Source organism: Pungitius pungitius, chromosome 3, assembly GCF_949316345.1.
Source record: "Pungitius pungitius chromosome 3, fPunPun2.1, whole genome shotgun sequence".
NCBI lineage: Eukaryota > Metazoa > Chordata > Actinopteri > Perciformes > Gasterosteidae > Pungitius > Pungitius pungitius.
The window spans coordinates 29,262,791-29,285,846 of NC_084902.1; the positions used below are offsets into that span (position 1 = coordinate 29,262,791).

At 47.8% G+C, this 23,056-nt stretch overlaps 4 protein-coding genes across 8 annotated transcripts; 3 read left to right on the forward strand and 1 right to left on the reverse strand.

Annotated features, from left to right (window-relative positions):
• The first annotated feature begins 57 nt into the window (after positions 1 to 57).
• LOC119221140 (uncharacterized) lies at positions 58 to 1,844 on the forward strand. The gene is made up of 4 exons (XM_062561589.1): positions 58 to 425; positions 805 to 862; positions 940 to 1,553; positions 1,666 to 1,844. Exons 3-4 carry the CDS (start codon positions 1,057 to 1,059, stop codon positions 1,829 to 1,831), a joined length of 663 nt encoding a protein of 220 aa, XP_062417573.1. The 5' UTR covers positions 58 to 425; positions 805 to 862; positions 940 to 1,056; the 3' UTR covers positions 1,832 to 1,844.
• Positions 1,845 to 2,837: 993 nt separating this feature from the next.
• On the forward strand, positions 2,838 to 6,385 carry LOC119220766 (growth/differentiation factor 8-like). Its single transcript, XM_037477003.2, has 3 exons — positions 2,838 to 3,261; positions 3,633 to 3,985; positions 4,066 to 6,385. The coding sequence occupies exons 1-3, from the start codon at positions 2,916 to 2,918 to the stop codon at positions 4,444 to 4,446; spliced, it is 1,080 nt and encodes a 359-aa protein (XP_037332900.2). The 5' UTR covers positions 2,838 to 2,915; the 3' UTR covers positions 4,447 to 6,385.
• A 110-nt stretch (positions 6,386 to 6,495) lies between these two features.
• stat1a (signal transducer and activator of transcription 1a) lies at positions 6,496 to 14,011 on the forward strand. Of its 5 annotated transcripts, none has more exons than XM_037475664.2 (24): positions 6,496 to 6,638; positions 7,465 to 7,592; positions 7,740 to 7,884; positions 7,967 to 8,062; positions 8,176 to 8,262; positions 8,354 to 8,432; positions 8,700 to 8,791; positions 9,685 to 9,836; positions 9,942 to 10,100; positions 10,198 to 10,290; positions 10,533 to 10,592; positions 10,676 to 10,696; positions 10,833 to 10,923; positions 11,000 to 11,041; positions 11,146 to 11,235; positions 11,315 to 11,413; positions 11,500 to 11,635; positions 11,705 to 11,760; positions 11,922 to 12,019; positions 12,109 to 12,248; positions 12,565 to 12,753; positions 12,899 to 12,977; positions 13,070 to 13,166; positions 13,283 to 14,011. In XM_037475664.2, exons 2-24 carry the CDS (start codon positions 7,465 to 7,467, stop codon positions 13,298 to 13,300), a joined length of 2,247 nt encoding a protein of 748 aa, XP_037331561.2. In that variant the 5' UTR covers positions 6,496 to 6,638; the 3' UTR covers positions 13,301 to 14,011. The 5 variants fall into 5 exon arrangements, with proteins under 5 accessions (XP_037331561.2, XP_037331570.2, XP_037331553.2 ...); XM_037475673.2 differs by having other exon boundaries at positions 11,925 to 12,019; positions 13,283 to 14,010; XM_037475656.2 differs by having other exon boundaries at positions 8,179 to 8,262; positions 13,070 to 13,172; positions 13,283 to 14,010.
• A 1,134-nt stretch (positions 14,012 to 15,145) lies between these two features.
• On the reverse strand, positions 15,146 to 20,055 carry LOC134126963 (alpha-tectorin-like). Its single transcript, XM_062560909.1, has 10 exons — positions 19,952 to 20,055; positions 18,826 to 18,888; positions 18,471 to 18,670; positions 17,958 to 18,089; positions 17,587 to 17,774; positions 17,287 to 17,441; positions 16,934 to 17,179; positions 16,695 to 16,857; positions 16,301 to 16,412; positions 15,146 to 15,935 (listed from the first exon to the last, which is right to left on the reverse strand). Exons 1-9 carry the CDS (start codon positions 20,053 to 20,055, stop codon positions 16,329 to 16,331), a joined length of 1,335 nt encoding a protein of 444 aa, XP_062416893.1. The 3' UTR covers positions 15,146 to 15,935; positions 16,301 to 16,328.
• Between the last annotated feature and the right edge of the window lie 3,001 nt (positions 20,056 to 23,056).

Below are 23,056 nucleotides of genomic sequence, written 5' to 3' on the forward strand. Positions count from 1 at the left end.
AGGGTTTGTTCACCGTCATTTAGTGACGGCGAAGAGGAGGAGGAGCAGCAGCAGGAGGAGGAGGAGGAGCAGGAAGAGCAGAGAGGAGGAGGAAATAAATAAATTAAAAAGTATATACAATACAAAGTAGCAGAAAGTTTAAATACTGAAGAAAATAGAAAGTGCTTTGCGGGGCAAATGCTTGAGATTCACATTGAACATGATTCATGTAGAACTAGTCGATCCTGAGGATCAATTAATCCTCTCAGATTAAGGCAGCACCTGCATTCATCGCTGTGGTTGGTTTTGGCCGGCGATCAAACGGCGGCGGCCTCTCGCCTGCCTCCAGCGGCGACGTCATGGCGCAGGAATGCAGGTGTGAGGCGAGCCGCTTTTTAAGCGTCGAGCATCAGGTCACATGACACTTCGCCCGGGAAGCTTCTCATGTGAGTACGCAGCTCCTCTCCAGACCTCCAACTTTAGAATCAAACAAGAGTCGATTGATTAACATGTTTCCATTCATTGATTAACATGTTTCCATTGATTAACATGTTTGCATTCATTCATTAACATGTTTGCATTCATTGATTACTGTTAAGATTGGTTCATTGATTGTTTCCCGCGTGAGGGAAGTCTGACACGCTGAGGAAAAAGGGTCAAACAAGTGTTTTGTTAAAGTTTCCAAACATTATGTGATGCAGATGGAACGTTTGTAGAATATAAAGTGCGTGTTTGTCATGATGTCGGTTGGGACGCTCCCGTCAAACTGGTTTGACTCCAATGTAATGGGCGCCTCCCTGTTTCCTGCTTATCTGCGTTGTTCAGAACAAAGAGACGCGACGCCATCGACGGAACATGTTCAGCAACATCGACCCCAACAAACGTAAGACGCTGATGTTCCTCCAGAAGTTCATCTGGAAACGTGTCTTCACTCCCTGATTCTTATTGGTGCTCCCACAGCCACACACCCCTCTGGCTACGACCTGGGCCCCAAACCGCAGGACCAGGCGTGTCACGGGGGCCCCGGAGGCAAGTCCGACAGCGGCCACGGTGGGGGTCGCCGTGACGACGACCGCCATGGAGATGACGGTAAAGAATGCCGTGAAGGGGGTCGCCGTGACGACGACCGCCATGGAGATGACGGTAAAGAATGCCGCGAAGGGGGTCGCCGTGACGACGACCGCCATGGAGATGACGGTAAAGAATGCCGCGGAGGGGGTCGCCGTGACGACGACCGCCATGAAGATGACGGTAAAGAATGCCGCGGAGGGGGTCGCCGTGACGACGATGGTAAAGACTGCAAAGGAGGGGGTCGCCACAGAGATGGTGGCGAGGAGAGCCGTCGGGACCGGCAGAGGCGCAGCAGCCCCGATTGCCATGGAAACCGCAAACAAAGCCCCCGTCGTCGTGACAGCAGCAGCGAAAGTGGAAGCGGCAGCGACGACGGGCACGGCGGGCGACGCAGGAAACATCGTGGTCACAAGAAGGAGCACGGTCATGGTCATGGTCACGGCCAGGGGCGTGGTCACGGTCATGGTCAGGGGCGTGGCCGTGGCGGCCACTGTTAGACACAGGTGAGATAAACACAAGACAAAAACAGCTGTCTGATTGTATCTGAAGGAAACTGATGTTGGTTTCAAGCTGAGAATGAAACGTAGAAGCTGATTCCCTTGTTGTGTTTCTAAGGAGACACGCATCGCCTCACCTGGGAGACCCTACGGCCAGCGCCTCACCTGGGAGACCCTACGGCCAGCGCCTCACCTGGGAGACCCTACGGCCAGCGCCTCACCTGGGAGACCCTACGGCAGGTGGAACAGCTTTCATCTGGAACCGGCCCTCGCTTCTGAAATAAAATATTCTCACAGTCGTAATCGGGTCGCTGTTTTCAAAGTGTGAAAGGGATGAATGACAGGCAGAGGACCTCACCCGGTCGGGAGGGAGGGGGGGGGGGGTGCGACAGGTATGATAGGTGCAAAAGGTGGGTGAGGGAGGTACAGGGAATTAAGGTGATAAAAGGTATAATACATGTATTCTGATGTTTTAGTGAAAACAAAACTGTCATAATTGTAAATATGAAAGGTGATATTTTGGTTAAGCATCTCTTCCAATGAGAGGACCCCATTTCTCACACTGAAGGCCAGTTGACCTTGGGGGGGTCTTCCTAACACGAGAACAAGGTCGCACTACTTCTTAGAATACAACATTCACTTCCTCCTGTAGGGGGGTGTTGACCTTTGACCTTCTATGACATCACACATGCCAAAGGCCTCAAGACAAGGACTCAAGTTAGCGCTGAGAGAAGATCGGACCATCAAGCATCGACACAAACAATGAACGAATGAACTCCGAGAGGATCACGACACGTCCTGTCGGTCCCAGCGGCCCAGAGGCCGGAAGCATGACTCGGTGCATCCCATCTCAGCTGGGTCTCCTCCGTCACTGCAGGAAAGTAGGGCCCTCCACAATAAAAGACCACGTCCTCCAGGAGGAAGTAGCTGAAGCACGGGTAAAGGTAAAGGGTAAAAAGATTAAATCTTTTTTTAAAAGATAAAAATTAGACGTTGAATATGTGCCAGTAATATCTGAAAAGTGAATATTTCAATAAAACTAGTCAGGAGAAGAGAATGATTTGTTTCAATGTTTGTATATAAGAGACAAAATATTGAATCCTGCTTTTCAATACAGACAATGATGTCTCTTTTGGCATAAGACTGTTAAAAATGTTATAACATATTTTACTGTTACAAAAGTGGCACCTTTGAATGTAAAGAATAACTGATGAAGATGAATTAAACCTAATCAGTGTTTCAAATAGACGTCTTGCTACCTCTTTAAATCTCCCTTCTGATCCTCTTAGCAGCCAATCACAGCGTCCCGAGGCCCGATGACGCACTCATATCAGTCAGCGACACCGCACCGACCTCGTCTTCTTCGGGATGCTGCTCCTCTTCCTCTGCCTGGTGGTCTTCTCCTCAGCGGACCTCTCCGCGGAGACGCGCCGGACCCCCGAGGCGCCGGCGGAGAGCGGGGAGCAGTGCTCGGCCTGCGACCTCCGGGAGCACAGCAAGCAGATGAGGCTCCACGGCATCAAGTCCCAGATCCTCAGCATCCTGCGGCTGGAGCAGGCGCCCAACATCAGCCGGGACGTGATCCGCCAGCTGCTCCCCAAAGCGCCTCCTGTCACCCGGCTGCTGGAGCAGTACGACCCACGGGGGGGGGGAAAGGAGGAGGAGGAGGAGGACCACGCCACGACGGAGACCATCATCACCATGGCCACCGAGCGTAACTGAGCGCCACCCCGAAAGCTTTTAACTTTCTCCTTCTTCGCTCTGCGCCTCTTTTCATTGTCGTGACGTCAGAGCTCAGGCTTAAAACTGTTTAAATACAGAAAAATGTAATACGCTTTTATGCAGAAATACGGAGGGCATTTGATTTTGAATGTTAAAGTTTGGGAGGCTTTCTGCAAAGGAAATCAACGAGTTTATGATCCAAAGGTTCCCTTTGGGTTAAGCGGCGCTACGTGGATGTTTAATGCTAAGAGCATCAATATTTATCCTCAGTCAAAGTTTAGGTCTTCCTTGTGCGTGTGTGGATTTTGTGTTTTGATGTTGGAGGGAGAAAAGGTCGTGTGACATCGTGATGATTTCTTCCAGCGAATCCCGAGGCCGAGCGGACCTCCTGCTGCCTCTTCAGCCTCAGCCCCAGGATCCAGCCCCGAAACATCCTGCGCGCTCAGCTGTGGGTTCACCTGCGGGCGGCCGACGTGGTCGCCGGCGTCTTCCTGCAGATCTCCCGCCTCCAGGCGGGGGAGGAGGGGAACGCCACGCGGGTCCGGGTCCGCTCCCGGGAGGTCGGCGCCGGCTCCTGGCAGAGCGTGGACATCAAGTCCCTGCTGCAGGTTTGGCTGCGTCAACCGGAGGCCGAGTACGGGATCGCGATCAGCGCCTACGCCTCCGACGGCACCGACCTGGCGGTGACCTCGGCCGGGCCCGGCGAGGACGGGCTGGTGAGTGGGCGGGACCGCGGAGGAAGTGGCTGCTGTTTGGTCTGTGGCCTCCTCTGGGTACCTTCTCTGTTTCCTTCTAGCAACCCTTCATCGAGGTGAAGATCCTCGACACCCCCAAAAGGTCCCGCCGGGACGCCGGCCTCAACTGCGACGAGGAGTCCGCGGAGACCCGCTGCTGCCGCTACCCGCTCACCGTGGACTTCGAGGAGTTCGGCTGGGACTGGATCATCGCCCCCAAGCGCTACCGGGCCAACTACTGCTCCGGGGAGTGCGAGTTCATGCACCTGGAGCAGTACCCGCACGCGCACCTGGTGAACAAGGCCAGCCCGCGAGGCACGGTGGGGCCCTGCTGCACGCCCACCAAGATGTCGCCCATCAACATGCTCTACTTCAACCGCAAGGAGCAGATCATCTACGGGAAGATCCCATCCATGGTGGTCGACCACTGTGGCTGCTCCTGAGCCCCCGCGGGCCTCGCTTCGACCCCATCGGTTTTATCGAAAAGGCCAAGCTTCGTCACGGTTACGTCCCATCTATGAAAGAGAGGTCCAAAGTATTCTCACGGGCAAGTGATCCTTAAATCTGTGCTTTCATCCAACAGCAAACGTTTGGATTGCATCACACCAAACACCAAGAGATCCCAGAGATCCTCCGGTCTCCTGTGACAGCGTGTCCTGATGTGAGCTTTGACCAGAGCAAACCCAGCAGGACGTCTTCCCCCTCCGCCTTTATTATGAAAAACATGAACCGCCTGACTCGGCCTTCTCTGTCCCAAAGTAAACTCCTCACTGCGAACTGTTCTTTGGATGATTTAGTGAGTTGATGAACCCCACGAGAGAAGGTCGAGAGACCTGTCAATCAAGGCGCGTCTTATCAATACGCCTGGGAGTGCTTCATGTAATCGAACACAGCTCGTTGCATCCTCTCCTCGAGGTCGAAAGGTCGCGTCGACATTTCCATTTTTCAACCCTCTGTACCGGTTAATACAAAAATCTTGTGTCTTTGTGTTGCCTTTGGGGAGCAACAATGAAGCTTAGCGTGGCTCCAAACTCAAACTATGACCCCAACTCTCCATCCGTGCAGCAGGAGCTTTCATGCAGAGGTTGTTTCTTAGAATCGCCCCTCACTCCTCAGACAGCCTGAGACACTCTACAAAGCTTTGGATCCATCTGCTGGTTGCATTGTGAGTGCAGGAGCTGCGTCCTCAGGGGGAGGTTGTGCAGATGTCCTCGGTGTTGTTGTGCATCCCGGGGCTTTCTGACCCAACAGTCTTTGTTTTGCTGTTGGAACAGAAAGTCCACGAGGGACACAGTTTCACGTTTGTGGTTCTGCAGCAAACAGAATGTCAAACTAATTGCATGATCATTAGTTGGTTTTCCTACACAAATTAGTTCTTAGTTTCATCAGGCTTCTCTCTATGAAAGTGATTTTCTTTAGATGCAAATCTATCCACCTGAGAAAATGAAACAAGCAGAATATTGCACTTAATGATACTGCTCATGTGGATAGACTGCATTGGAAATGATCAACGGTTGTTAAGAACACACCGCATTAAACACAAAGATGATGTTTTATCTCACTGGGATCATGAAATGATGGTGAAATCAGCTTCTACGTCAGCCGTAACCCGTTCAAAGATAACCATCACATAGATAAGTATACATAAATTGTATTTATTTCTGCCACCACGTGACCTGAATGTGTATTGTTTCCAGATTGAGTTGGTGAGAACTTAATGACAACTGTGTGCTTTATACATGCATCTAATGAGACAAGTTCCCCTCGCGCGTAGTGCTTTGTGTGTATATAAGTAACCATTAATGTACTACAAATACTATTTGAAAGCCCACATCTGCATAGAACTTGTCAATTGAAGTATAACTGCTAATATATATTTGCATGAATAACACACATCTTATCACGTGTTGGTGAGCAAACTAAAAGGCTTGGATTTATTTGTTGTTCAGATTTTTGAATAATATTTAGTTTAATTTTTCTTGTGCCTCTGAAAAAAATATTCATATTTTTCCCACAATTTTAAAAGAACTCAAACCTTTTCATTGTCTTAATGTCGTAGAAAGGTAACACAATTTCCCCCCGAAAAACAGATTTTTTATAATTGTTGATTGTCCAATTGCATTATTATTTTGTAACTTGACTTTTGTGCATATAGGGAATTTAAAAAAATATATTATTTGCAATACGTTGTCATGACTTAGGTTTCAGTTTCTAAGTTACTTTCCCTTTCTCTGAAATCATGTGATCACTGCAGGCTCTTCTGGCCACTGGCGTTTCTCCCGCGGTAACTGAACTATTTGGCTTTTAAATATACAAATACTATTTTTTCTGTGGTTACACACTCTCGTTATGTAAAAGAAATAAACAATCGTTTTTACCTGATCAGGTGCTTTCAGCACTTAATCTACGCTAATAACACTATTTACCAACGTTGTTAAGGGGGGAGGGGGGGTTGCCAACCGACGGAACAGCCGTTTCTCCTCGTTCTCATTGGTTGACATCTGCAAGGGGGCGGGAACATTTCGCCAAGCGTTCGCCATGATTGACAGACGCTGTTTCCGTAAAGAGTAACAGCTTCGCACATTCGTGGCTCGATTTTGGTCAAATAAGAGTCCACGTTTCCTCTGAAGAAAAGGTGAGTTTTAACAACTTAAATCGGCTCAGGGGCTTCGTCACCGCGCACGAAGCGGTGTCACGTATTCACCTGAAAAACGTGACACCGGGCGGGAATCACACGTTGCGCCGTGTTCCCCGGTGATAAATAACCACTTTGATTGCGTAAGGCGTGTTGTGCTATGACGTGTGGTATGCACCGCAATTTAGAAGCAACCGTGAAAACGTAAACTTTCTGGACGGAGTCCGGTTTGATGTGTTCAGGGACGATCGATAAGGTGGGATTCTTCAGAACTGATGCTGTAAGTAAGTCGAAACTAGCGGGGAATACGAAACCTATGGACTTCTTCTCCCACCTTTGCCAGCAGGTGATGGAAGTAATACTAATAACGTCGAGTAACGACAAACATTGTTAAGGACGTTTGATCCAACGATATTTGATTTCCCCGCAATTAAATCGTAGCTGTCGTACTTTCCTAGACAGCGAATGCATCTTAAAACTAAAAGGTGTAATGACACAGTAATAGCTGTAGTGAGCACTTCTCACTTCTTCTGCAAGGAAACAACTAGTTTGGTGCAGCTGGATTCAAACCTTCAAACCTTTTAACTTTGTTCTCCTTGACCTTTGACTCGGGGACACGCTGAGAGGGGGAGGGCGTGAAACGGGTTATTTTACCAGACTACTGCATCCCTCTAAAATGTTTAGAAGAACTCAAGGCAGTGGATGATGTTGCTATGGTAACCGTGGGGGTCTGCAGAGACAAATGGGGCCGAACGATTGCCGCCTATTGGTGCGTTATTGAATAGTCGTTACCTGAACAAACTTGAGCGCGTGTTCCCATTGGAAGATGGCGCAGTGGCTCCAGCTCCAGAAGTTGGACTCCAAGTACCTGGAGCAGGTGGACCAGCTGTACGACGACTCGTTCCCGATGGACATCCGGCAGTACCTGAGCAGGTGGATCGAGAGCATCGACTGGTGAGAAGACGAGCACCGCTTCAATGCAGCTTTGACACAACGCATCAATTCATCAGGCCCATTCATCAATAATGAAAGTAAGCTTAGTGGCAGCTTAATTGATACAAAATATAACAACAACCCTGAACCCCCCCCCCCCCCCCTCAGGGACACGGTGGCCTTTCAGGACTCCCTGGCCACCGTCCGGTTCCACGACCTCTTGGTTCAGCTGGACGACCAACACAGCCGCTTCGCCCTGGAGAACAACTTCCTGCTGCAGCACAACATCCGCAAGATCAGGAGGAACCTGCAGGTGTGAGACCCCCCCCCCCCCCCCTCCCGCATGCCCTAGGAAGTGTGCTAGCTGTGATCTTTAAAGCTAAACGTCTGTGCAGGATCGGTTCCAGGAGGATCCGGTCCACATGGCCATGATCATCTCCAGAAACCTGAAGGAGGAGAAGAAGATCCTGGAGAAGGTGAAGATCACAGAGGTAAATCTTCTTAGACTTATGGGAATGTTTAAATTCATGTATAATATTTAGAGATGTCAATTCTATGTTTGAGCACAAAGTAAAATGCAGATTGACCTTCTTCTGGCCTGCAGCAGGAGGCCCAAGGCACGGTGTCGGCCATGGTGGTGGAGAAGCAGAAGCTGGATAACAAAGTAAAGGAGATGAAAGATCGAGCTCAGGTAGAAACGACGTGGAGCAATATGCGATATGACGCCAAAACACGTTCACGTCAAGGCTCCAGCTCAAAGGTTTCTTCTTCTTCTTCTTCAGGTGGCGGATCAGAACATCAAGAACCTGGAAGAACTTCAAGATGAGTACGACTTTAAAGTCAACACCCTGAAGAGCAGAGGTGAGAGCAAAGAGGAACTTGGATGTGTTGTTGTATTCATTCATATTGTCCTGTTTACGAGTCAAAAAAGATGCTTCTTCATGTTTCGTTAATTAGCACAGACGCCTACAATAATCCTGTTTAAGTATTTTCATCTCTTTACTTTATTTCTAGCTCCTTTTAAATAGGATTCTTCTTCCTGCTCCATCAGTTGGTTTGTTTTTCTTATTTAGAAGATTGTCTAAAATACAGTTCCCACTTAGAAAGGTTTTGTGGATGTTCCCGTAGAGAACGAAGTGAACGGCATGACGCCCAAGGAACTGGAGGAGGAGAAGATCATGGTCGGAAGGATGTGCCTCGAGCTGAAGGCCAAGCGACAGGTGAGCAGACCATGAGTTACAGTACCTGGAGGACTAGGTCTCTGTATAGACCATGAGTTATAGTACCTGGAGGACTAGGTCTCTGTATAGACCATGAGTTATAGTACCTGGAGGACTAGGTCTCTGTATAGACCATGAGTTATAGTACCTGGAGGACTAGGTCTCTGTATAGACCATGAGTTACAGTACCTGGAGGACTAGGTCTCTGTATAGACCATGAGTTATAGTGCCTGGAGGACTAGGTCTCTGTATAGACCATGAGTTATAGTACCTGGAGGACTAGGTCTCTGTATAGACCATGAGTTATAGTACCTGGAGGACTAGGTCTCTGTATAGACCATGAGTTATAGTGCCTGGAGGACTAGGTCTCTGTATAGACCATGAGTTATAGTACCTGGAGGACTAGGTCTCTGTATAGACCATGAGTTATAGTGCCTGGAGGACTAGGTCTCTGTATAGACCATGAGTTATAGTGCCTGGAGGACTAGGTCTCTGTATAGACCATGAGTTATAGTACCTGGAGGACTAGGTCTCTGTATAGACCATGAGTTATAGTGCCTGGAGGACTAGGTCTCTGTATAGACCATGAGTTATAGTACCTGGAGGACTAGGTCTCTGTATAGACCATGAGTTATAGTACCTGGAGGACTAGGTCTCTGTATAGACCATGAGTTATAGTACCTGGAGGACTAGGTCTCTGTATAGACCATGAGTTATAGTACCTGGAGGACTAGGTCTCTGTATAGACCATGAGTTATAGTACCTGGAGGACTAGGTCTCTGTATAGACCATGAGTTATAGTACCTGGAGGAGGAACCCGGGTCTCTGTATAGACCATGAGTTGTAGTGCCTGGAGGAGGCGCATTAAAGTAGCAGGAGGTCTCTCTTCTCAGGACGTGGTGATGCAGCTCACGGACCTCCTCAACGTGGCCCAGGCGCTGCTGACGGACCTGATCTCAGAGGAGCTGCCGGAGTGGAGGCAGCGGCAGCAGATCGCCTGCATCGGAGGTCCTCCCAACGCATGTGTGGACCAGCTGCAGAACTGGTGAGAACCTCCTGTGGTCCCTCAGCCTCCAATAACAAACAACAGTAACTCATTTCACTCCTTTCTTTCCTTCTCTCTTATCTTCTTCTTATCCTCCTCCTGCAGGTTCACGTCAGTAGCAGAGAGTCTCCAGCAGGTCCGTCAGCACCTGAAGAAGCTGCAGGAGTTGGAGCAGAAGTTCACGTATGACAGTGACCCCATCCCACAGAAGAAAGCTTACCTGGAGGCCCGAGCCTTGGAACTCCTCAAGAACCTCCTCAGCAAGTGAGGAGCCTCCCACACCCCAGTAATTGATTATCAATGAGGACCAACCAATAAACGGTGTCTAATAGTTTATTATCAATGACTTGAACGTGTGCAGCTCTCTGGTGGTGGAGAGACAGCCTTGCATGCCCACCCACCCCCAGAGGCCCCTGGTGCTGAAGACAGGCGTCCAGTTCACTGTGAAGCTCCGGTAAGAAGATCATCCAAACCGAAAATTCTTCTTCTCCCTCCTCTTCTTCTCCGTCATCCTCCTCTTTCACCTCCCTCTTCCTCTCCTCCTCGAAATCAAATATTTTATCGAAAGGACGAAACAGATCTGTGGGTCTGAGCATCAAAATGAATATTTATAAAATGTTCAGAACTTGTTTTGAAGTCTGTTCTCCTCCTCCTCCTCCTCCTCCTCCTCCTCCTCCTCTACCTCCTTCCTTTCAGCTTCCTGGTGAAGATGCAGGAGTTTAACTACCAGCTCAAAGTCAAGGCCTTGTTGGACAAGTAAGCTGTGTTCAGAAGTTCATGTCACCTGATCTAAAAGATGTTCAACATGTTTAATTAATGAATCTTCTTCTGATCCTCAGAGACGTGACGGAGAAGAAAGGGTAATTATCAGTTTATATGTTGGCTGCAGACTCCTTGTAAATAAGATGAGCTTAAACATGCTTTGTGCTCTCATCAGTATTTCAGTGAACTATCTTCTACTTGAATTTCATTTGTTGCTGTTGTTTCTATCGTCAGGTTTAGGAAGTTTAATATTTTGGGGACAAACACCAAAGTTATGAACATGGAGGAGTCCAACGGGAGCCTGGCCGCCGAGTTCAGACACCTGGTGAGACTCGCTTTAAACAGCGAGACACGTGTGGGTACAGCTTCCCTCTGACGTCTCCTTGTTCTCCTTCACGCAGCAACTGAAGGAGCAGAAAGTCGCCGGCAACAGAACCAACGAGGTGGGACTTTCTGTGACTCAAAATCAGAAATGAAAAAGGAGTAAAAAAAGGGGGGGGGGGGAGGAATGACTTCAAACTGGAGATGACTGTGTGTCTCTCTTCAGGGCCCCCTGATTGTCACAGAGGAGCTCCACTCGCTCAGCTTCGAGTCCGAGCTGCAGCTCAACCAGTCGGGCCTCAACATCAAGCTGGAGGTGAGACCCCCCCCCCCACCGGGTCTGTTGTGTCGATTTGTAGAGGTTCACCTCCCACTTTGTTTGTGCGTGCTCGTAGGCCATCTCTCTGCCCGTGGTGGTCATCTCCAACGTGTGTCAGCTGCCCAGCGGCTGGGCCTCCATCCTGTGGTACAACATGCTGACCACTGAGCCCAAGGCGAGCACACACACACACAGGGAGGGGGGGGGGGAGCTACATTCCATTTGGCATATAGCTGCTGAACAAGTTCCCTCCTCCCTCAGAACCTGAAGTTCTTCCTCAACCCCCCCACGGCCAAGTGGTCCCAGCTGTCCGAGGTCCTCAGCTGGCAGTTCTCCGCCGTCACCCAGCGAGGCCTCAACCAGGAGCAGCTCCACATGCTGGCCGACAAGCTGCTAGGTAGGAGCCACCTGGGGGGGGCTATTACACAGTGAGGGTGAGATGAAGCTCTAACGTGTGTCTCTGCAGGAGCCAAAGCCCAGAGGAACCCGGACGGACAGATCCCCTGGAACAAGTTCTGCAAGGTGACTCATCTTTTGGAGATGAGATGAATTATGAAGGATTATTCACACTAGATGGGGGGAGTGGGTAGAATGGGGGGAGTGGGTAGGAGGGGGGGTGTCCAGCCGCTCTCTCCTGTGGTAACAACGTGAAGGACATACTCACAATGTCCTGTTGGGTCCAGCAGCAGACCGCCAATGAGAAGACTTTTCCCTTCTGGTTGTGGATCGAAGGGATCCTGGATCTGATCAAAAGACACCTGCTCTCCCTCTGGAACGACGGGTGAGTGACTTCAGGTCCCCTCTCATGAAGACAAACGCTTTCTTCCCATCGAGGTGATGTAGTGAAGCCCCCCCTCCCCCTCTCCCCAGCTCCATCATGGGCTTCCTCAGTAAGGGGCAGGAGAAGGCCCTGCTGAGCAGCAAGTGTCCCGGGACCTTCCTGCTGCGCTTCAGCGAGAGCAGCCGGGAGGGGGCCATCACCTTCACCTGGGTGGAGCACGACGTGCACGGTGAGGGGTCGGAGGTCAATGTTCTTAACCGTCGCTTCACTTTCAGCTTCCCCCTCTAAAATTAATGATATGACAAAATGTCTTGATTATTGTCTGAGAGGGTAAAACACATTTTAATAGATTTTATACAATAATATCTGAAAGATTACAATACCTTTATTGAATAGTGAAGTTTAGAAGACAGAGGAGGAACGGAATGTTACAATCACTGCTGATCTCAAAAGGAGTCTGGAGGCTTTAAACAAGTTTGTAAAGTTCAACAAGTTTTCTTTATTGAACCAACAATCCAAAAGCCCATGTTGAAACCCCCCCCCAGACAAGCCGCTCTTCCACTCAGTGGAGCCGTACACCAAGAAGGAGCTGGGGGCCGTCTCGCTGCCCAACATCATCCGCACCTACAAGGTGATGGCCGCCGAGAACATCCCGGAGAACCCGCTGCGCTTCCTCTACCCCGACGTGCCCAAGGACAAGGCCTTCGGGAAGTACTGCCCCGAGCCCTCGGAGGGTGAGTACTCTCAGTAACACGTTTCCTATTTAGAATACTGTGACAATGATGTACCTGTATATTCTCTCATTGATACTATGAGGCCAACCATTGAGGTTTTAATCTGCGTTTGCCCCCTCCCCCCCTCCCCTCCCCTCCCCCCCAGCTGCAGAGCCCATGGACGTGGAGAACGGCCCGGAGAAGAGCAGCTACATGAAGACGGTGCTCATATCCGTCTCCGAAGTGTAAGGCGCCGCTCGTGGCGAATAGCTGGAATGCGACTTTCTGTTGTTGAAAACAAGATTGAGTGATCGATACCCACGTCCCGTCTGTGCAGACATCCGTCCAAACTGCAGGACAACATGATGCCGATGTCCCCCGACGACTACAAGGCCCTGTGTCGGGACGTCAGCCCCGGGGACATCGACGCCGTGGTGATGGTGAGTGGTTCCCGTGTTATTATGGGATGGCCGATCTGACGCTCGCCGCGTAGCTACGTTGGAGCCGCTCCCCTGTTGAGTCGTGTGTCTACTTCCCCCCCCCCCCCCAGATGAGCGCAGACTTTTAGGACCAAAGCTGAGCGAGTGTCTCCGGTTCAGACGGTTGGTGCAGCTTTCTTCTTTCGATCCGTGGATGCAGGTCAGCACAGCAACAATAGACCAGATGGATCAGATACGGCCTGTCAATTGAGAATAAACTTCAACAGATCTCTCAAGTTTTCATAATGAAAGTAATCCAGCTACTCCCTGTTAATCATTTTCAGCAAATGTTAAAAGCAGCCGTCCCCTCGTAGGCACATCCAGTGCGAGTGGGGGATTAGACAGACCGGTTACTTTATTTGTGTACATATATACATAACATATATAAATGTTATTAAATGTGATCCTTGGGATGTGGTTCTGCTCACTATCGTTTTCTGTTGAAAGCCAAATTGAGTTTTTCTCAATCTTATTTTAAAAAGCACATGGATTTAATATGTTCGGTCAACCTGAGCGTGTTAATTGTTTAACCAACTGTATGGAAACTGATGCCATTAAAGTACTTTATCAGCGCAATTGGTCAATCTGTGCAGCCGAGGCTGATTTGTTAGTATTAAAATTCCACAGATGTTTCTGTGTTACGCTTGTGTTGCTGTGTTAGTCATTGTACAAGGTTGTAGTCCATTTAGTAACAAAAAGACATTGTGAACAGGAAAAAGTGTATTAAATATTCAGTGATATTATCAATCCAAACAATGTCTTTTTTTCCACATTCTCTTTTATACACTATACTTTTCCATGAATTAATAAACTTTTTTTTTTTTTTTTTTTTTTTTTTTAACACACTGTGTTGTGACTCCAAGATATTCTACATTTATATACACACATGTATTTTACAAAAGAGTCATGGTATAGTGGGTTGTGAAAAATACCATTGTCATAGTAAGCCAAAAAAGGAGTAGAAATGGCATAGTATAGAGGTTGGTAAAACTACCAACAAAGTCAATGTCATATAAATATCATAAAGTCATTGAATAGTATGTAGAAACAGTTTAACAATCCCCCGACACCTGACCGGACCGAGTTCATTATACAGTAAAAAATTATATTACTCTCAATACTTTTTACAGCTGAAATGACGTAATTTAGCTCAGCAGAGACCACGTGGTGAAGTTAAGGCGTTTGTGATTATTATTCACTTCCGGATAAATGGGTCGCGTTGACTTTCTCCGGTAATAGCAGAAGATAACTGTGACATTATCGATGTAAACACGACATACACTACTGATAGAACTGTGGACGGTTTAAAATGATAAATTGTGGTTAATTAAACTGCGGGATAGTTTGACCAATAACCGGAAATGTGCCCAGTCGTTAGCTTAGCTGTAGGCTAACCGGCGGCGGAAGCAGCGAGCGCGCTCGGTTGTGTTTGTGTGTCCATTCGTCCTTTGACTGACCCCAACACTCACAACAAGCTCCAGTCGGTTCCGTAGTTTCCCTCCAGTAGAGTTTCCCTCATTTATACCCGTTCTCCACACGTCCATTGAGGCAGTTATTCATGTTTTTTGAATCCACTTGCAGCATTTCCGGGTTCCGGTTAGTTCGCTGACCTTCTTCTTCTTCGCTGGTGTTTGCGGCTCGTAGTCGTGATTTGAATTCCCGTCTTTCTTCATCATACATGTTGTAATCTAATAGAACATGTTTAGGAGCAGCGTCATGTTGTAATCTAATAGAACATGTTTAGGAGCAGCGTTTCCGAGTTTTTCGGTTTAATAGTAGTAAACAATTGCAAACTGACAATAATCCTGAGACATCTTCTCTAAAGGTTTTATACAACAATCTTTAGCTGTAGACTCTACAGTCTACAGCTAAAGATTGTTGTATAAAAGTTGTATAAAAGATTGTTGACTAAAGCATCTACTTCTTCTATGGACTGGATTTCTTATATATTCAAGTCCTCCAAGCTGTAAATATCGTTCATATTAATGTATAAATTAACAAACACAAAACAAAACAACCTTTATTTAGAACAGTCTAAACAGTCTAAAATCAACTAAGTAAAACTTAAGGTTTTTGTAAACTTCACAAAATGGCAGAGTGGTTTAATCTATACAGTTCTAATGATCTGGATGTTACAGAATGCTACGATTGAAATAATTATATTGATGACTCTGCATTTAGATGCTTCAAAATATTGAAAAATCAATGACACTCATGTTGGTTTTCCCACTCCCTTTATTATATATTTTTATATTAGTTTTCTTTTGCTCATAGTAATAGTACAACAGTTTGAACTTCATTCAGTGTGAATTCCATCTACTAATTAATATTCAGTATTCACAGACATGTTTTGCTTGCACTTGTTCTACAAAGCTTCAGTCGGAAGAAGATTCTGTTTCTGCTTCCACCAGGTACCATTCAGGTTTAAAGAAGTGATTCAATATATATTAAAATACCAGACCCTTAAAACCCTCTTTGATTGGTTTTTCATTCTATTTTTCTATCATTTATTTCACCAGAGATTATGTTACATCTTTTCTAAATTTTCTAAATCTCGTAATAATTAGCAAGAATCATTGGATGTATAAAGAATGAATGAAAGCATCGTCCCAGGTGACCAAATGAAGACCTGCCAGCGTTGTTTCACAGCAGCAACATCTTCAAACATCTGTTGAAGAGCCGTGAGGTTTGAGGCTGGTTGATGGAGCTTCTGTCAGGAATCAGCTGAGAAGACAAGCAGACATCACTGATGAGTCATGACTTCTACTTTGTGTCTGATGGAGGGCAAGTATGAAAGATCATGGAGTCACATGACATTCATGCTCCTGAGAGGATGAACCCTCTGACCTTTCCTCTGGAGCTTCCTCCACCAGTAACTTACATCATTTATTCGCCTGTGGAGGACTTTAGTTGATGATGAAATAACATTTAAATCAGAAAGTCCTTGATTGTGTGGTTTGTGAGTCTGAAATAAGAGTCACTGTACAACAAGAACCCGTAGCCACCTGCACGTTTTATATATGTATTAAAACTACTGAGGCATTCATGCAGTAATTCATTAATTCAATCCTAATGAACTTCAAACATACCAGGTCAAAGGTCAGAAGGGAGCGGTCTTTAATTACTCCAGGCCATAGTGATGAGGGCTGCAGTGTTGGACCTGGAAGACCTGCGCCTCCTTTTACTGCTTGCAGGGCAGGTCTGTAAGACAGGCAGCATGTTCATGGTTAGACTGCAGCCCGTGTGGGCTCCACGCAGGTCCACACCACAGAACCCCTTTGGCTGTTTATGTTGTTAAAGTAGACATTTGTTCTGGAGGGAGAGACTTTGAGCAGGTTACATTATAACGTGATAAAGAACTCAGCTCCAGTAACAAAGCTGCTGACATATTAATGCATGAGGGATGATGCTCCTTCACCAGGAGAGGAACCACACAGGATCATCACTGATGGGTAAAGCAGCCTCTTCTCTGCTCCTGCTTACCGGAGCACAGGTTGTTCCCTCTCTGGGGCACAGCTCCACTTTGCAGTGCAGGTAGATGGCAGATGTTTCTCCAGAGAACTGGAACACGTTGAAAGAGAAGACGTTGGAGGTTCCCAGTCCGTTTCCCTCCACCGTCACCGTCTGGTCGGCTTTGTTGGGGCATCTGCTCAGAAACAGGAAATCAGGTGAGTTCACCTGCTGCGGATCCTTGAAGCCGCAGACAAAGAGTTCTGTCTCACCCGGCGATGACGAGGTCGTATCGCGGGCTGCTGTCGGTGGACGGCTGGGTGGTGGCCCAGCAGGAGTCGGTCACCATGGCAACAGCGTCGCCGTCCAGCCCGTCCGCCTTCAGCTGCAGCCACACCTTCTGGTTCAGCTGGAGCTCGCTGCTCGACTCCACGAGGTTCTGGAGTCCTCCGTCGGTGTAGGCGGCCATCGTCAGGGTGTAGTTCCAAGGTCCGGATACGACCTGCAGTACCACAGAGCTGCAGAGCGCGCACACACACACACACACACACACACACACACCTTCCTCAAACCACAGCAGGCTGCAGGCCAACAAGCAGGTGGAGCTCAGCTGCTCTCCACTCACCTGTCTTTGATCCTGAAGGACAGGCTCTGGACGTCTGGCTTTGTGTAGAAGCAGGAGAAGTCGATCTGTACTTGGTCTTTCCGGGTGATGACGCCGTTCTGAGAGCCGTTCCTCGTCATGATGGTGTTCTTGTAGAGGATTTGGCTGTTGTTCATCTAGATTGAGACGGGAACACGAGGCATCTTCACTTCAGAGAGAGTAACTTGTTCACCTGTTTGTGTGCTGGTGGTGTGAACACAGTCTGCCACACATTCATAGGAACAACACACCTGTTGAAGGCAACTAGAGGAGGGCACCCACCGAAACCTCACCCCCACAGGTGTCACTGCTGTCGAAGCTGAACTCCACCATGTGGGTTTGTGGGTCCAAGTGACCTTTGCAGTTGGGGTCATTGAGGTGGAGGACGGAGGAGTTGATGCCTCGGTCCTGCAGCAGACATTCAGCCAGAGTCACAGTGGCAGAGTTCTGCGTGCAGACTGTCTGCTCGCCTGAAAGCCCAACAGCACAAGCATCAAGTACCAACATCTCAGTGTGGAGGGGTTAGCATTGGAGGCATTGGACTATTAAGAGCTGGTTTCATCTATCACGGAGTCAAAGACACGTCCAGTTCTAGTCTAGAAGAAGAAAAGAGAAACCCTGCACTTGCTGCAGCGTGTGAAGTCTGACTGTACCTAAAGCGTTGGTCGGGTTGAACTTGGAGGCAAACAAGGCCCGACAGAAGCAGCTGGCTTCACCGAGGCGATCTCCACAGAACTCGTGCTCACTGCAGTACTGGTCCAGACAGGAGACCTGAGGGACAGCAGCTACACAGACACATGGACACATGAGATCAGATCAGACCAAACAGGAAGAAACATCCTTCAAGTCAACAAGTCCTGTGATGTGGTCTCCACAAATACTCCACTGGTCCTGGAACAGTTTTCAGGTACCTTTGTTCATCTGCTTTCATGTACTCGCCTCACCTCCACTTTTATTCCACAGTATTTATTGGAAAGACTGTTACTTCTCAGACAGAGATGATACATGAACAAGTGACGATTCTTTCTACGTTCCATAAAAGGTGTATTAGACAACAACACCTGGTTATCGAGTCACAAAAGGCTTCACATCACTAAAACAGAGCATCCTAAATGAGCTAAACCTCCTTCAAGCAGCAGGTAGCAGAAGGTGGACGAGCATCTTACGGCATTGGACCGTTGTCCTCCAGTCCCCCAGTGGGACCTCCTTCAGGCTGCAGGACTCGGCGTAGGCCTCCAGAAACTGGCAGTGGAGACCGTCCACCGCCGGGTAGACGCACAAAGTGTTGTTGCAGGCGGCCACGTAGGCGTCCGTGTCGATGTGTTGGTGACAAGCATCGAAGGGGGGCTGATTCAGGAGCTCACAGCTGATCCAGCCATGCAGAGAGGAGGAACCAGAGAACAGGCTCATGAAACCCTCCCTGGTCACATGACGAGGTGGTGGCACATAGAAAGGTACGACGCAGAGGACGCCATGCTGTTTGAAGGGGGGGGTCTGCTGGTTAGAAGGGTCACTTCTTACCGGTCAGCTGAGCGGCTGCAGGTGATGGAACTGTCGACGGTGTCGGTGTGCAGAGTGTCACAGCTAGGGGGGGGGGGGGGGGACAAGCAGACTGTAGCGACCTGTCTTCAAATAAACAGTCGCTGAGAGGCTAAGTGATGGGTGTAGCGGATTGTGACGCGCTGTACCAAAGAAAAATTCCGCTCCGATCCAATGATGCGTTTTGACAGGTTTATTGAAGTATTAGTCCAACATATGCATAACGTGCTCAACGTAAAAGAAAAATCACAACTGTAGCAGCGTAGCAAACAGCGGCGCAGCAGCAGCAAGCAACAATGTCAATAGCGTTCAACAAGCGTTAGCGATAGCGATAGCGATAGCGTTCAACAAGCGGTCAGCAAGCGGTCTGGCTCTCAACAAGCGCAGATAGCGGTCAACAAAAATACGGCGTCCCCGTCACTCACCCTCTCTTTCCCTCCTCGCTACTTCCGTCTGTGCCTGCTATTATAATCAGTCCAAAGGTTACCGCCCCCAATTACGGTGATATGCAATTAACAAACCCAACAAAATATAACAACCCAAGTGTCCCAAATATAAACCATTCAACTCATATCCACTATCATTTTATATTAGACAGAACATATAATAATCACCTTCGTGGCTCCTACACACCAGCCCCTAATTATTAAACTACTATTTAATAATTACACACAATAGGAGTCATGAAATAATTAAAATAAACAGAATACATAGCTCCATTACATTCATTCTTCTTTTTCTTCTTCCGGTCTTCCTTATTTTGTGAGAGGTCAGTCCTTAGGGCCAGAGGTTGCCAGCACATAGCCCTGTGATCTGTGTTCACCACAGTCACTATTAGTCAAACGTCAAAGTAAAGTCATAGGTCTATTCAGAAGTCTAGGCCTTGTCATCTGCCTCACCTCGAGGATCGGCCTCCTGCAGCAGGCATACCTTGGTTATAGGCCGGATCAGGCTGCTACTCTTAGTCTTGACACGCACCTGACGCACAAAGCCCCTTCGGTCCGGAAAGGTTTGTAGGACTCGTCCTACAACCCAGGAGTTACGAGGTGCTGCACTGTCCACTACAAGCACCAGATCCCCAGGAACAAGGTTTCGCTTCGCTCCTGACCATCTCTGCCGCTCCTGCAACTGAGGTAAGTACTCCTTAACCCATCTCTTCCAGAACAAGTCTGACATGTACTGGACCTGCTTCCACCTCCTGCGTGCATACATGTCTGCCTCCTGGAAGACTCCTGGTGGTAAAGATGGTAATGCCTTCAAAAGCAGCAGGTGATTAGGTGTCAACGCTTCCAGGTCATTAGGATCCATGGAAGCTTTAGTTATCGGTCGACCATTGATAATGGCTTCCGCCTCAGAGAGAACTGTGTGAAGTCCTTCTTCATCCAAATTTTGCACATTCAAGGTGGAGTTGAGGACTTTACGCACTGAGCGAATCACCCTCTTGAATATTTCCATATCCCTCTCTGATGAGCGTCGTTGCTGTTCTTCTTCCAATCCTGAGTTTGCAAGAACCACATTCAACGGTTTCCTCTTCTGACAGAAAGATAAGAGCAAAGTTTTGAATCTCAAGATCCAGGCTACAGACTTTCTCAGACGGATCCATGAGCTGGAGTGGTGGATCATGCAAGACACTGCATCATAGTCAAAACCAATCCTGATCTTCCTTTTCGTAGGATGGTAAACCCTGTGATGCGGGATGTACCAAACCCTTCCATTACGTTCCAAATCCTCTTCAAGCACGCTTTCTGCATAACCTTTGACGAGCAGATCTTCCATGCGGGTTTTATAGTCCGCATGAAATGAGGAATCCTTCTGAAGCCTCTTCTTCAGATATAAGGCACGCTGTTCAATGATCGTTCTATTCTTTGGCATACCAACGTCCTTATTCCTCAATGGCAGGTTGATCTGATAATGGCCCTTGACCGGTTTTGCTGAACTTGTAATAAGCTCCATGAACTTTTGTGCCTCTCTCGACATGGCAGGCTGTTCCTCCACGCTGCACTCAGGGAAGTCTGTCTTAAACTGCTGCTGTTCATCTAAAGTCACAACTGACACTCTGTTCACGGTAAACTCTGGCTGCTCACTGCCACAGTCTTCATCCAGAGGCCCATTCACTGTCCAGCCCAGCATTGTCCTGATTGCATAGGGTCCATCTCCTACACTGCCAATCACTTCCAAGGGTTCCAAGGCTTTGGAGACATTTGTCCCAATCAACAGCTCAATTCCAGCATTAATTTCAGGCAAGTGAACAGGTTTCAAATAAGACCATTTCTGGATGTCACTTTGTTTTGGTATGTTTCTTTTGTGAACAGGCAGGTGTGTTTGAGTGTAAGCCTTGGGCAGCTCACAGAAATGCTCCCCAGTCAAGCCGGCAACTTCAAGTCCTGGCACAATGTAACTGCTCACCACTTTCTCTTGGCCCATCGTCCGTAAGAGAATACGGACCCTCTTTCCTGGAACATTAAGTTTTTCCCTTAGTGCTTCTGTGCAGAACACGGCCGTACTTCCTGGGTCCAAGAAAGCATAGGTGGTGACAATCGTATTGCCCTTCTTGGACTTAACTTGCACTGGAACTATTGGAAGTTTGCAATCGTGATCACCAGCCCCTGTAAGCCCACTTGACATCAGGGCGCTGTCGACGGACACCTCTGCTTTTCTCTCAGCTTCGTCCGGATCCTTGTCTTTTTGTGGAATGTGAAGAACAGTTGGGTGTTTAAGACCACATCTTCCACAGGAAATCCGCTTTCTGCAAACTCTGCTCATGTGTCCAACGCACAAACAGCCAAAACAGACACCCTTCTCTCTTAAGAAGCCTATCTTCTCTTTGTGTGCCTTCTTCCCCAACTGCGGACACAAATCCAAAGCATGTCCTTTTCCACAGCAGATGCATGTGCTCCTCGCAAACTCCACACACTCCTTTCGGCTAGTTTCTGGCTGAGTCTTGGCTATCACAGGAGCTACAGTGGTGGCAAAGCTGGTTCCCTTTATTCCAGAACGAGTTTGTGAATTTAGCTTGTTCACTCCTCTATTAGTTGTCAGTGATGGAGCGTCCTGTATGCTTCCAAACACTGGGTCAGTTAGAATCCGCACTTGTTTCTCTATGAAAATGGTGAGGTCAATGAATGTGGCTCTCTGGCTGCGTCTATCCTGTAGTTCACAGGCTGTAGAACGCCATTTGTCTCGAAATTTGTAAGGCAACTTTTTTATGATGGTTAGCATGTTAGCAGGTATGTCCAGTTCATGCATATATTGCACCTCTTCCATAACGTTACAGCAACCTCTGAGAAAAAGGCTATAATCGCAAAGAGCCTTTGCATCTTCATTCTTGATTGGCGGCCATGAAAGAGCCTTTTCCATGTATGCGTATGAAATTCTCTGCTCATTTCCAAACTGCTTCTTTAACAATGCTTTTGCTTTAGCATATCCTCTCTCCGGCTCCATATGCTGGCAACTTCTGATCAGTTCTCTGGGGTGACCCCTTGTGTGCTGTTCCAAGAAATACAGTCTGTCACTGTGATTTGTAGTGTTCCTCTCAACACCGTTCTCGAAAGCCTTCACAAATGCATGATATTTTAATGGATCACCATCAAAGATTGGTATCTCCCTCTTAGGCAAAGATGAAAGGCACTGCTGTTGCACCAACAGTGATGTTATTTCATTTTGTTTCCTCATAATGTCCAACATATTGTTTTGATCTTCATTTGGACCAGTGTTTAAAGCATTTCCATCTTGCATCCCTTCTAGAGTACTGTGATTCACTGCATGTAGATTGGGTCCATGTGAATTAATTACCTGAGATGGATTTCTCTCATTAGGTCTTGTTCTTGCATCCAGGTAAGCATAGTTGATTTCATCTGACCTTTGTGGTACAAATGGCGTTGCTTTAGCATTGAGGATCAGTTTTTGTTCTCTTACCAGATAGGAGTTCATTCCATCAGAGCGCTTCGATATTGAGGTTCTCTCACTCAAGATGCTCCCAGACTTTAGCACATCCAGTCTTGCCATGTTTGCTGCAATTTCTTCATCCAACTTAAGTTGTTCCTTCCTTTTACGTAGCCGCTCCTCCTCCTCTTCCAATTCATGTTTATTTTTTAATAATTTTTGTCTTGTCCTTAAAGCTGCCAAATCAGCCTCTGTTTTGAGACGTGCAGAAGAAATCCTGGAATCAACAGACTCTCTTCCTGTGGCAGAACTTTGTGATTTGGACACTCTG

Excerpts from the sequence above, each read along its gene's own strand:
- stat1a (XM_037475638.2), top strand. The coding sequence starts at position 7,465 with ATGGCGCAGTGGCTCCAGCTCCAGAAGTTGGACTCCAAGTACCTGGAG. Across the intron at positions 11,761-11,921 it reads CCTGGAACAAGTTCTGCAAG|CAGCAGACCGCCAATGAGAA; the intron begins GTGACTCATCTT and ends TGTTGGGTCCAG. Across the intron at positions 12,020-12,108 it reads CTCTCCCTCTGGAACGACGG|CTCCATCATGGGCTTCCTCA; the intron begins GTGAGTGACTTC and ends CCCTCTCCCCAG.
- LOC119220766 (XM_037477003.2), top strand. The coding sequence starts at position 2,916 with ATGCTGCTCCTCTTCCTCTGCCTGGTGGTCTTCTCCTCAGCGGACCTC. Across the intron at positions 3,262-3,632 it reads CATCACCATGGCCACCGAGC|CGAATCCCGAGGCCGAGCGG; the intron begins GTAACTGAGCGC and ends GATTTCTTCCAG. Across the intron at positions 3,986-4,065 it reads GGCCCGGCGAGGACGGGCTG|CAACCCTTCATCGAGGTGAA; the intron begins GTGAGTGGGCGG and ends GTTTCCTTCTAG.
- LOC134126963 (XM_062560909.1), bottom strand. The coding sequence starts at position 20,055 with ATGTATGCACGCAGGAGGTGGAAGCAGGTCCAGTACATGTCAGACTTG. Across the intron at positions 17,180-17,286 it reads TCCTTCAGGATCAAAGACAG|CTCTGTGGTACTGCAGGTCG; the intron begins GTGAGTGGAGAG and ends CGCGCTCTGCAG. Across the intron at positions 16,413-16,694 it reads AGGGAACAACCTGTGCTCCG|ACCTGCCCTGCAAGCAGTAA; the intron begins GTAAGCAGGAGC and ends CCTGTCTTACAG.
- LOC119221140 (XM_062561589.1), top strand. The coding sequence starts at position 1,057 with ATGGAGATGACGGTAAAGAATGCCGTGAAGGGGGTCGCCGTGACGACG. Across the intron at positions 1,554-1,665 it reads GCGGCCACTGTTAGACACAG|GAGACACGCATCGCCTCACC; the intron begins GTGAGATAAACA and ends TGTGTTTCTAAG.